At 41.3% G+C, this 13,941-nt stretch overlaps 1 protein-coding gene across 1 annotated transcript in view; it reads right to left on the bottom strand.

Moving 5' to 3' along the window:
• The window catches only part of snd1 (staphylococcal nuclease and tudor domain containing 1), a 778,779-nt gene that overhangs the window by 668,372 nt on the left and 96,466 nt on the right, over nucleotides 1-13,941 (bottom strand). Inside the window, exon 11 of the mRNA XM_033040015.1 lies at nucleotides 2,401-2,487. Within this exon, the coding sequence (XP_032895906.1) occupies nucleotides 2,401-2,487 (87 nt within the window). The remainder of the gene's footprint in view (nucleotides 1-2,400; nucleotides 2,488-13,941) is intronic.

Consider the following 13,941-nt stretch of genomic DNA (forward strand, 5'->3'; position numbering starts at 1 on the left):
CAGAAGAAGGAAACCTATGCAGGGCCCGCGACTGGAGGATGCTGGCGGACATCGGCCGACAACTAGTTTTTCCACCTGAAATTGCTTCCACCAACCTCAGGCCAGACTTGGTGTTCTGGTCCCCTTCACAGAAGACTGCTTACATCATAGAGCTCACAGTTCCATGGGAGAACTCTGTTGAGGAGGCCTATGAGCGTAAGAAGCTGCGTTACGCAGAGCTTGCAGCAGAGGCAACGCAGCGTGGCTGGAACACCAAATTCTATCCAGTTGAAGTGGGATGCAGAGGATTTGTTGCGTCATCTACCATCAGACTGCTGAAGGAGCTTGGAATCCACGGTCAGGCTCTGCGGAAGACCATAAGATCACTCTCAGAGGCGGCTGAAAGAAGCAGCCGGTGGATTTGGCTCAAGCGGAAAGACCCATGCTGGGCCCCAAGTATTTCAGGGTGAATCTTTGGGACGGTTTGACACGGGACACGCGCTGAGGGCTGATCATCCTGCAGCGGGCCGCCCTTGTGGAGGGTGTATAGTGTTAAAAGGCTGAAACACCCAGTGATGCAAGGGTACACTACTGATGATGTGTCCTGTGCCCAACTGTCCTGAAGGTTACCCAGGCCAAGATATACGTATCCACTCCCCGCCCCCCCCCCCCCGCCCCCCCACCGATGTTGAGCGTCTACCACTCTCAACAATCAACGAATGTCGTGAAATGCTCCCCACCTATTGGCACAAGGGACTTCTTAACATCTTGTCCTGTGTACTTGATTCTAAGACGTTGGCGAGACCACATTTAGAATATTGTGTTCAGTTCTGGGCATCATGTTTTCGGAAAGATATTGTCAAGCTTGAAAGGGTTCAGAAAAGATTTACCCGGATGTTGCCAGGACTAGAGGGTGTGAGCTTTCGGGAGAGGTTGAGATGGCTGGGTCTCTATTCCATGGAGTGCAGGAGGATGATGGGGGATCTTATAGAGGTGTACAAAATCATGCGAGGAATAGATCAGGCAGATGCAGTCTCTTGACAGGAGTAGGGGAATCGAGGACCAGAGGACATAGGTTCAAGGTGAAGGGGAAAATATTTAATAGGAATCCGAGGGGTAACTTTTTCACACAAAGGGTGGTGGGTGTATGGAACAAGCTATCAGAGGAGGTAGTTGAGGCTGGGACTATCTTATCCCATCGTTTAAGAAACAGTTGGACAGGTACATTGATAGGACAAGTTTGGAGGGATATGGACCAAGCGCAGGCAAGTGGGACTGGTGTAGCTGGGACATTGTTGGCCGGTGTGGGCCTGATTCTACACTCTATCACTCTATGACTCTATTGAGAATTTGTTTCTAGAACAAGATTACAGCATGAATAAATCTACTACTTCATTGTTCAGGACAGGTACATCTCAAATTGTAGCCGAGATCATACGTGAAAGCTGGCAAATAAACCTCAAAAACCCAGGCAGTTCAGTTCTAATTAAATTTACTTTTTTAACTCCAATTGAATAAATGTACTGCTTCTCTGACCCAATGAGAAATTGAGAACAATAAATTCCATGTTAAATGCAACCTCGAGAGCAGTTCAAGCTATGGCTCACCAGAGGAGGAAAATGCACTGCCCAATGAACATGACCGTGGAACCTGTATTACAACGCCATCACGGTGGTTAAACTATGGTTGCACTCTATTGCCTAAACCTCTCTTCACCGTGAATGAAGACTCATGCTGGTTCATTCATAGAATTTTGTCCTGCATTTTAGCAAGTCATGATTTAGTAACATACAACAATAACATTGTTACCATAAGTGTACAAACTAAATTTCTGTGTCCATGTATGTTCCACATTTTTAGAAACAATAAAAAAACCATTTAATTAGGTAGTACAGGCAAGCTGCTTGATTTATTAATTTTTGAAATAAAGCATTTGTTCCTTTAATACCAAAACTTCATATATGCGTTTGTATTTTTGGAATAACACGCTCAAATTTACTACTGGCAGCTTAGTTATATGTTTAATTTAACGGTTTTTGAATTGCGCGTTGCATTTCAAGGGCGTACCCCAACGTAAAAAGCGAGATGTCTGTGCATTAATTTGAGCAACTGTGCATGCCTATGAAAAAATCCTCAATCCATTTTGGCACGAAAGGAATGGTTACAAATAGAGAGCATAAAAGAGAATTATGCTCTTTGCTTGTGAAAACATTAATCCAGACATACTTCTCCCCATTGTCTACTGTTCATGCTACAGACTGGTACATTAATCTGAAGGTAGTGCAGATGAAGGATCAAGAAGACAGGAGTTATTACCAAAGCCAAATGTTTCATCCATGTGGTTAGATTAGATATAGGAGCACCACCAGAAAAATGCAACTTCAACAACAACTTTTGAATTAGGACAAATTACAAGCTTACCTTTTTGCCAATCAATTTCTTCCGTAGAAATTCTCGGGCTTCAAACATGTAAGGAATATCGTAGAGAGGTCGCAGCTTTTTTCGGTCCTAAGGATCAAAATAAAAGCAAAAATATCTTTAAGATATTGTAAAAGATATAGCATTCTGAAGGGCTGGTGAGCAACTTGTCTATTAAAAACATCAAACAATGGTCAGATAAATTTCATCCACAATAACCCTGCTGAATTTTAATCTTTTGGATCTCTGTACTTAAAATATGGCCTCTCTAAAGCCTTATTTACTTGGTTTACCTCATTATTACCAGGTTTTATTAGTAATTACAAGTGCACTCACATGCTTGCCAATCTTCGATGATTGACAAAATTGACAAAAATCCTCAAAATTTAAACTATGTACAGTATTTCATGCTGTTCTGAATGTACTGGAAATATTTACAGGACTAGCAGGCGAACTGTTTCATGAGGAAAGGTTGGAGAGATCAGGCTTGTATCTATTAAGTGGGGATAAATGAAAGGGGGGTGATTAAAACAAAAGATTTTGATTAAAGATGTTTATGATTCTGAGGGTTCTGGATGGAGGGGAGCTCGTTCCTCTTGTAAAACAGTCTAGAACTACAACTCACATTTAACAACAAAGGGTCACCCATTTAAAACAGAAGATGAAACTTTCTCTCTCAGTGGGTTATTAATCTTTTATCACTTCCTCAACCAGAGACTGAATATTTTTCAGGCAGCAATAGAATGGTTCTTCATAGAGGAGAGGGTTAGATTATAGCAGGTAAACTGGGCTGCAGAGCTGAGATTAACAGACCAGTCTTGAATTTATTCAATGTTGGCGCTGGCTCAAGGGGCTGAATACCCTACACCAGCTACTAATTCATTGTATTCCTATTTTTAATAAGGAAGCAAAATAAATCAGGAATATTGAAGAGACTGAAAGATCACATTAAAGAAAAACAACTTAATAAAGACAAAAAAAACCCTGAAAAATGTAGATGCATTATGTAATTGAGTGTAGAAAAACTGCACAAATAATATTGGTATTTGCATGTGAACTGAGAAAATTAAACAGCCACTCCTGAAAATAAGGATTGAAAGTCCCCGTTATAAAATTGCTCACATTAGAAGAACCACCATTGTGATCAAATGGTGTCTATGCCAGTTGAATGTAGTTAGTTTGGAAAGAAACACCATTTCTAATTTTTTATTCAAAAACACAAAAATTTAAGAAGTATTCATGGAAGGCAGCAAAGTATTACTCCCATCTTAAAAAAATATTTAACCTTTATGTACACCTCCAGAAATATCTGGGTGAATGGTGGTAATGGGGTCACAAAAGGAAAGCAGGCAATTGTAATACACCTCATACATCTTCATGTAAAACCAAAATGCTTCATTGAATTGGAAGTGGAACAACAGCTGGAACATACACAAACATACCATTGAACTGTGATCAATATCCTACAGTTACCAATGAGATGTGTGGAATACACAATAGTTTCAACCACCAAACTGACTATTTTGGCCCAACCAGTTAGCATCAATGGATAAGCAAATATGTTATTTCATATTCATCCAAGAGTCAATTCAGTAATGGTGGTTGAGAGCTGAAAATTGGTCAAGCCACCATGGGTACCCATTTTCACCATCTTGAATTTGTGTTATATTTACAAGAAGAATGATAGACAAACAATTAGCTTAACAATTCAGCAAGAGATCATTCCTGAATATAGAGCACAACTCAATCAATACCACCAGATGACGCCATCAACTTCTGATCAAGAGGCAAAGTATAAATAATTACAAATCCATCTCTTCTCTATATATTTCATGCTCACCTCCAACACGTGTCAAATACTCACACATTGTATAACTAAAATAGAGGTATTCAAATCAAATGTATTTATGTTCCATGGCTGAGCAGTAGAGGTACTGGCTTACAGCGTCAGAGACCAGGGTTCAATCCCGACCACGGGTGCTGTCTGTAGGGAGTTTGCACATTCTCCCCGTGACCTGCGTGGGTTTTCGCCAAGATCTTTGGTTTCCTCCCTCACCCCAAAGACATACAGGTTTGTAGGTTAATTGTTTTTGGTATGAAATGTAAATTGTCCCGAGTGTGTGTATGATAGTGTTGGTGTGCGGGGATCCCTGGTTGGTGTGGACTCGGTGGGCTGAAGGGCCTGTTCTGCACTGTATCTCTAAAACATAAATCTACAGTGGCCTCTCTTCCCACGGGCTCTATGTCTTGGGTGTCAAAAGAACTATCCTCATCTTTCCCATTACTCATTTCCATCCTGCCTCGCAGCAAAATCGCATTTCTACCACGTCAGTTTCCACATGAATACTGATGACACTTTGCTCTAAATCAACACAACCTCTTGACATTTCTAAGGTCTCTGAACTGCAGGAGCAGTCAGCAGAAATTGCTCCAACTATAGGCAGCTCAAAAGCGATGGCATTATGGAAGAGCAGAAGTATGTCACCATAATCTTTAACCTAATGGCACTGCATATTACTCATTCTAGTACCATAATCGAGTTGAAGGATGAATGCTCGTTCACTGAATGCAGAACGGCATGCTGGAAAGAGCACCAGGATGTTCCCAACAACAATATGCATACCTTGCCTGGCTGCAACACAGGACCTTGTGAGTAAAGAACAGTTAAAACAGCTGCAAAAGGCAACGTTTAAGCTTCCGAGTCACAAAAAAAGATCAGCCCTGTCACTTCTCGTCCTGAAGTGCTAAAGTAACATAGTGGGTCAGGCAACATCTCTGGTCAAGACCCTTCTGTCTAATGTATGGGGGGGGGGGTTGTTGGGAAGAAGGCTGGAACAGAGGAGGAGCAAGACAAACCCTGACACGTATTAGGTGGATAGAAGTGAGGAGGCTTTCCACCTCTGACCTGCCACGCTTAGTCCTTCCTCCTCTCATCTAGCTTCCTACCCCCCCCCCCACCCCACCCCCCTCCACCACACAATCAATCTGAAGGATCCCGACCCACAGCTTGACCCACTGAGTTATTCCAGCACCAGGTTTTTTTTTGTAAACTAGCATCAGCAGTTCCTTACATCTAATCCTGAAGGATTGTAGATAATTATACAGCTAATGGAAGGAGGCACCAAAACATGCCCGGTCACAATGATGACCCTGGTGGCCATGTGTGCCAAACACAAGTCTAAACCATTAGCAACTAAGAGATGATCCATCTCAGCTTCCAATCAAAAACAATATGTTTAAAACAATCAGATGGTAAACCAAATGACATATCTTATCTCACAATAAGATAAGCTGCAGATAAATGTAAATCATCACTAGGACTGCCTGTTTTCATCTATATAGAAGATCTGGCTGCCCATATCAAGTCATTTGCAGTAGAAGTCTCACCCATGCCTCATTTAGTGCTGACCATTGAAAGACCTAACCGACAAGACCCCCTTTCATTCTGCCCTCAAACCTTTGCCATCCAAAATGCTACCTATGTCTCAACTCATACTAAGACCCATTCACTTGTGCTTGCTGACGAATGCCTTGATATTAAGATTCTAATGTGCTTTCAAATACTTACAAGATCTTTTCTGCGATCTTCACCTGGTTTCTATTCATCAGAAAAGATGACATAAATACAACAAATTCCTGGAAATATGCAATAGCCAGGCAGCATTAAGACCTCAATGGTGGAACAGGAGGAGGATGATGGCTGACTTTAGTGGAGCGCTGCATGCTGCAGCAGAAAAGGGTCCCCGGTCGGCATTCCACTTTGAAGGAAATTACCCGAAATTCGGGAAATTCTGGTTGTCTTCGAGTAATTTTAGGGAAATGAAATAATAATTTCGGGAAATTCCTGGCCCACTGCACACGTGCGGGGAGATGCAAAGGGGTCCAATCAGGCCCGTTTGAATGAATTGCGGGGGGAAAAATGTACCTGTACATTACGCCAAAGCGCAGTTGGGGGAGGCCCTGTCAGCCGCGTCACAATTGAAAATGGCGCCAGTGATGCAGTAGGGACACCGTCTCCCCGGTATCCGTGCATGCGCAGTTGGGGGCGGCTTACAGGGACGGGTAATACCATCAAATTCCAGGTAATTTGGAATTCAATTTCAGGAAAGAAAAAAAAAATTTGAGGTGTGAAAGCACTGATTCCATGCCACGGATTCTGACCCAGATCTGTCAAGGACCGTGTGGTGGCTGTCTGTATACCGGTCTCCCCATGTTAAACAAAGTCACGCACAGGCGTCCTCCATGAGAGGACAGTCAAACTCGTTTCGAGTGACCGCCAATGATGAATGGAGTGAGAAATGAAGTTAGAAGCTCAGACTAATGATTTTTAAATGATTTCCTCAAACTCAGCTTCTCACCATTGGCAGCCATGCCTTCAACCCTCAAGTCTCGAAAAATGTTTCCCCCAATCTCATCTGCCTCTCTATTCCGTTTATAAAAACCTCATTCAGCTATCTCTTTGATAATCTCATAGCAATCTTCCCTATTATATCCCTCTGTTCAGTGCCCTCCATAATATTTGGGACAGAGATCCATCCTTTATTTATCTGCCTTTGTACTCCACAATTTGCGATTTGTAATAGAAAAAAAATCACGTGGTTTAAATGCATATTGTCAGATTTTATTAAAGGGTATTTTCATACATTTTGGTTTCACCATGTAGAAATTACAGCTGTGTTTATACATAGTCCCCCCATTTCAGGGCACCATAATGTTTGGGACACGTGGCTTCAGGTGTTTGTAATTGCTCAGGTGTGTTTAAATACCTCCTTAATGCAGGTATAAAGGAGCTCTCAGCATCTAGCTTTTCCTCCAGTCTTTCCATCACCTTTGGAAACTTTTATTGCTGTTTATCAACATGAGGACCAAAGTTGTGCCAATGAAAGTCAAAGAAGCCATTATGAGACTGAGAAACAAGAAAAAAAACTGCCAACATCAGCCAACCTTAGGCTTCCCAAAATCAACTGTTTGGAACATCATTAAGAAGAAAGAGAGCACTGGTCAGCTCACTAATCACGAAGGCACTGGCAGGCCAAGGAACATCAGCTGATGACAGAAATATTCTCTCTATAATAAAGAAAAAACCCCAAACACCTGTCCGACAGATCAGAAACACTCTTCAGGAGTCAGGTGTGGATTTGTCAATGACCACTGTCCGCAGAAGATTTCATGAACAGAAATACACTGCAAGATGCAAACCACTTGTTAGCCGCAAAAATAGGATAGCCAGGTTACAGTTTGCCAATAAGTACTTGGAAGAGCAACCACAGTTCTGGAAAAAGGTCTTGTGGACAGATTAGATGAAGATTAACATATCAGAGTGATGGCAAGAGCAATATGTGGAGAGAAGGAACTGCCCAATATCCAAAGCATACCACCTCATATGTGGAACACGGTGGTGGGGGTGTTATGGCGTGGGCATGTATGGCTGCTGAAGGTACTGGCTCACTTATCTTCATTGATGATACAACTGCTGATTGTAGTAGCATTTATGAATTCTGATGTGTATAGACACATCCTACCTGCTCAAGTTCTAACAAATGCCTCAAAACTCATTGGCTGGCGGTTCATTCTACAGCAAGACAATTATCCCAAACATACTGTTAAAGCAACAATGGTCAAATCTTGAGTGGCCAAGTCAATCACCTGATCTGAACCCAACTGAGCATGCCTTTTATACGCTGAAGAGAAAACAAGCATAAGCTAAAGATGGCTGCAATACAGGCCTGGCAGAGCATCACCAGAGAAGACACCCAGCAACTGGTAATGTCCATGAATCGCAGTCTTCAAGCAGTCATTGCATGCAAAGGATATGCAACAAAATACTAAACATGACTACGTTCATTTACATGACATTGCTGTGTCACAAATATTATGGTGCCGTGAAATGGGGGGACTATGTATAAACACTGCTGTAATCTCTACATGGTGAAACCAAAATGTATAAAAATGGCCTTTTTAAAAAATCTGATAATGTGCACTTTAACCACATGTGATTTTTTTCTATTACAAATCTCAAATTGTGGAGTAGAGGCAAATAAATAAATGATGGGTCTTTGTCCCAAACATTATGGAGGGCACTGTATCTTTATATCAAATATTGCTTCTTCAAAGGTACTACTATATTATTGCATTAAAATATATATTTTTAAATAATTAATTGCTGACCAACAAGCTCTCATACTGAAGAAATGGTCTCAAAGCGAGGGGTTATTTTGCATACCCAACAGATCTTTGTAGGGATTGCTGATTAAAACGGAAGAGGAACTGAAGATTGAAGATTTTGAAAAGTAAAACTGAAGGGAAAGTTTCCTTTATCGTCAATAGACAATAGATGCAGGAGTAGGCCATTTGGCCCTTCGAGCCAGCACCGCCATTCAATGTGATCATGGCTGATCATCCCCAATCAGTAACCCGTTCCTGCCTTCACCCCATATCCCCTGACTCCGTTATTTTGAAGAGCCCTATCTAGCTCTCTCTTGAAAGTATCCAGAGAACCGGCCTCCACCGCCCTCTGAGGCAGAGAATTCCACAGACTCACAACTCTCTGTGTGAAAAAGTGTTTCCTCATCTCCGTTCTAAATGGCTTACCCCTTATTCTTATATGTTGGCCCCTGGTTCTGGACTCCCCCAACATCGGGAACATGTTTCCTGCCTCCAGCGTGTCCAAACCCTTAATAATCTTATATGTTTCAATAAGATTCCCTCTCATCCATCTAAATTCCAGAGTATACAGGCCCAGCCGCTCCATTCTCTTAGCATATGACATTCCCGCCATCCCGGGAATTAACCTTGCGAACCTACGCTGCACACCCTCATTAGCAAGAATGTCCTTCCTCAAATCTGGAGAACAAAACTGCACATAATGCTCCACGTGTGATCTCACTAGGGTCCTGTACAACTGCAGAAGGACCTCTTGGCTCCTATACTCAACTCCTCTTGTTATGAAGGCAACATGCCATTCGCTTTCTTCACTGCCTGCTGTACCTGCATGCTTACTTTCATTGACTGATGAACAGATCTCATTGTACTTCCCCTTTTCCCAATTTTACACCATTTAGATAATAATCTGCCTTCTTGCTACCAAAGTGGATAACCTCACATTTGTCCACATTCAACTGCATCTGCCATGCATCTGCCCACTCACCCAACCTGTCCATGTCACCCTCCATTCTCATAGCACCCTCCTCACACTTCACACTGCCACCCAACTTTGTGTCATCTGCAAATTTGCTAATGTTACTTGTAATCCCTTCATCTAAATCATTAATATATATAATAGCTGCGCTCCCAGCACCGAGCCTTGCGGTACCCCACTAGTAACTGCCTGTCATTCTGAAAGGAACTCGTTAATCCCTACTCTTTGTTTTCTGTCTGCCAACCAATTTTCTATCCATGTCAGCACTCTACCCCCAATTGTGCCCTAATTTTGCCCACTAATCTCCTATGTGGGACCTTCTCAAATGTAAATTCGGTCACCCAAGGCAACCATTAGAACATGAAATGTTTCACTGCGCATGGCTACTCAGGCACAACACAGAATATTTAAGAATCAGATTATTGTTTGAAAATAAATAAGATACCAAAAGAGAAGAGATGCAACAGAAATTAGATGTCCCCGGGTGAAGAATTAGCAGTAACGGGGCATGATGATGTAATGGATCACTTGTATCTGCAATTCTAATGATTGATTTTTAAGAGCCCCACTCAAAGTGATCTTAACATCTGCCATACTGCACTAAAATAATCATAGTACAATAAAATAATTATACATCAGCTTTTTCTCTGCATGTATAATATAATGCTGAGCCTGCAATCTGAGAGAGCACAAAAAGTGACCGAATTTACATAATTCAAGTGTTCAGGATAGATCTTAATACTTTTAAAAGACTAAAAGGATTTTCATAATTGGCACAATTCAATGAGTACAGATTTAGAATACAAAAACTAGAGACTGTCAATGAAAGTGGACAATTCACAGCAAGCTGGTCATTACTGGATGGAGCAAATGGGATTCCTCTGAAAAAAGCTTTGAACAAAAAGTCAATGAATTCTTTCAAAATTTCTCTTTTAAAAGTATGTAATCCTAACTTATTTTCATTTCTAAAATGCATTTTTGATTTTACAATCAAGGATTACACTACAATTTCTTCTGTCAAACCAAACATCATGCTTCAAAATCATTTTTAATTTAAACAAGCCCTATACTTATTGCAAAATTACAAAAATTACAAAAATAGGCATCAATTTGGCATCGTGCATCACAATTTCACCAGCAATCTGGAATCTGAGAGCTGAGCAGGGAAGTTAACATGTTATCAACAGGGCTGCTATTTTCTAGGTGGGTGGGCTAAACAAATTGCAGCTGGACAAGGTTTCCACCCCGTGATGCAACATTGCAGTCACAATTGTGGGAGAAATTGTTTAAAAATAAAGCCAACCATCCAACTGTTTTTCTAAAATAATTCTGTTTTGTTTCCAAAATATAACACCTTGCAGCAGAATTAAAATAGTCATGTTGAACGTGTTTGCTGAGAGAGCAACATTCACAATCCAAACCTGTTCCAAGGGAAAGTCAGGAAAAACACATTTTAATTCACCAACTATAACCAGATACAGACATTTTTAGAACTGCTACAGTTTGTTAAGTCAGATTTATTAACAGTTTTTTAAATGGGAGTCTGCAAATATTTTAAATTTAACTTGTACTTTAAATAGTATTAAACAGAACAAATTTACTGGTGGATTGTTTCCGTGTTAATGTGATCTCTTGCACTGCTTCAGGGAGATCGATTTGGAAATGTCAGGCTTTAGTTTCAACACTTCCAGATGCATTGCTACTTAAAGATTATTATCTGTGCTCCAATTATGCATTTGGATTCATTAATATTCATAGAAAGAAGACATGCTTGTAAATGAATATAGAGCCAAAAAGCAAGTAAACTTTCCTGACTTCTTGTCTTAGTCACTGGAAACGGTTCCAGTGAAGACAACTTTAGAAATCAGGAAGATTTTTCCCAATGCTTATTGCAAAGCTTCTCAGTACTTCGCAGGTTAATACATTGAAAACTTAATTCGGCTCTCTCGGGCTCGCCAGGAAATGGATCAACAAAAGACAACATTTTCTTTTGTCTTAGGAGATGGGCGTGGAAGACAGTGTAATCAGTGTGGAAAAGACTAAGATGTACGGTCACTTTGAGATCAAGAAGCTGGTGGCATTGGTGCTCTTGAAAAGCACAAGGTGGAGAAATCCCCAGGGCCTACACCAGGTTATTGAAAAGGCAACGATCTTTGTATCTTCTCTAGCCACAGTCGAGGCCCCGGAAGATTGGAGACATTCTATCCTCAGGGACAATTTACAGAAGCCAATTAACCTACAAACCTACATGTCTTTGGAATGTAGGAAGACACCGAACATCTGGAGAAAACCGAAGCGGTCTCAGGGAGAATGTACAGACTCCATACAGACAGCACCCATAGTCAGGATCGAACCTGGGTTCCTGGTGCAGTCAAGCAGCAGCTCTATCGCTACGCCACTGTGCCACACTGCAATTTCTTGCAGTCTTGGGCAGAGCGATTCCCAAATAAAGCTTTGATGCAACCAGACAGTATTTCTGTGGTACATCTGTAGAAGTTTGTAAGAGTCACTGAGACATGTCAACTTTCCTCAGTCTTCCGAAGATGCAGAGGCATTGGTATGCCTTCTTGGCGGCTGTTGTTACAACGTAGTTGGTGCATGACAGATCATGGTAATCTTTATGCCACAGAATTTGAAGCTATCAAACAATTCCACTTTGGCACCATTGATGCTGATTGGGCCATGTTTCCACATTTCCTGAAGTCGATAACTACCTCCTTCGTCTTGCTGACAGTGAGGGAGTTTCATGTCCTGACAACATGTTACTCTCTTCTGTTCCATTAATTTAACTACTGGTAGCAGACGTGAGACAGGGACAAAAATGAAAAAAAGAGGAAGAGATAGATTTCTCCACGGATCTTGAAATTCGGCAAGGTCCCACCGCCGCCGCGTGGCCCCACTGCCGCCACGAGGCCCCACCGCCGTCGCGCTCCATCATCACAATCCGCGGTAAAATCTCATGCCTGTGGTGCTGTGCAGGTGCACACAGAAGACATTTGATGCAATTAAAGAATTATGGGAAGTGTACACAAAGCATTATGACATGGGTAGATACAGAAAATGGATATTTCTGATTTACAGGAAAAATAGAATTGGTTTATGGACAGTTCTCAGTAACAATACCCTTACGTAACCTGGGACTGCTTGTATTAGAATGCTTCTTTAGGTTTCATACAAGTTAACAAAAATGTATGTCTTGAGCATCCAAATCCCATGAAACTGTTGATACTGTCAATTAGTTCTCGCTTTCTCTCCTATGCACCTTTTATGTTCTCAGGCCTTAATGCCCCCCAACTTATTTTCCCCTTTGCTACCTCCTACCTTTGGCTCCATTTGCTATCAATCCACTGTTACTTTACCATTCTATTCATGCCTTCTAGAAGCTAATCTTGGACACAACTTGCCCCACCCATCTTACCAACAAAACTTTCCTTACATTTTTCAACAATCCGTTTGCGCTACCCTCTGCTTGGCGAGGACAAAAAGAGCTTTCATTTGAATAGTGCAATTACAACTTAGTCCAAATCTGTAAAGCCCTGCTGAGGCAAATCATGTACTGAGCACCACAGTTTTACTTGCTGCAAAATCTACTGTCGTTACTGGCCTACACTACTATAACAGAACATGCCAAAACTTCCACCACCAGCGAGGATCATGGAGCAAAACCAATTACGGGTTACCCAATTCACATACCAGGAAGACCATTTGAGAACAATCCACCCTATCCTCCCTTTTATCCATACACGTATAAATCAGGGGAAAATAGCCTGATTAACTCGCTTACCTTTCACCCTCTCTAGCCTGACGGCAAATTGGGTTGTGTTTACCATTTATTGCCCTGGTTGTCAGCATCATCCTGAAGAACAGAACTCTCTGCCTAAAGTAATCTAAATAAAGCATATTCTGCAGATTGCAAAACAATGACAAAGACGGAGCCAAGCAGGAAATAAATTGGGCACAAATCTGCTCTTTGTCTTCAAGTTTTGGGTGCAGAGGTCCTCATTTTTTTCTGCCGAGGACAATACAGATGCAATGGATTACCTCATTATAAAAATCTCAATCTTGGCCGGTACTTTTTGCTCTCCTCGTAAAAATAATTCACAATATCCACACAAAAGAAAAATGTATATATGAATTAGGAGGCTTCAGTCTCCTCCAAAACTCAATAAGATTGCGGTGAGTCTGACTGCAATCATGACTTTCCATCTACATCTACCCTACAATTTCTCGTCCTCTTTCTTTTCCAAGCATCTATATACCTGCCTGAAATGATTTTGGCTATGTCAAGTGTCTGTCCTTTAATTTTTAAACTGCGATCGCTGGTCTAGATTCTCCCACAAAAGGAAACATTGTCTCCATCCCTCAGCATCTTATATATTTCAATCAAATGCTCTCTCACTCTTAAA

Source organism: Amblyraja radiata, chromosome 21, assembly GCF_010909765.2.
Source record: "Amblyraja radiata isolate CabotCenter1 chromosome 21, sAmbRad1.1.pri, whole genome shotgun sequence".
Lineage (NCBI taxonomy): Eukaryota > Metazoa > Chordata > Chondrichthyes > Rajiformes > Rajidae > Amblyraja > Amblyraja radiata.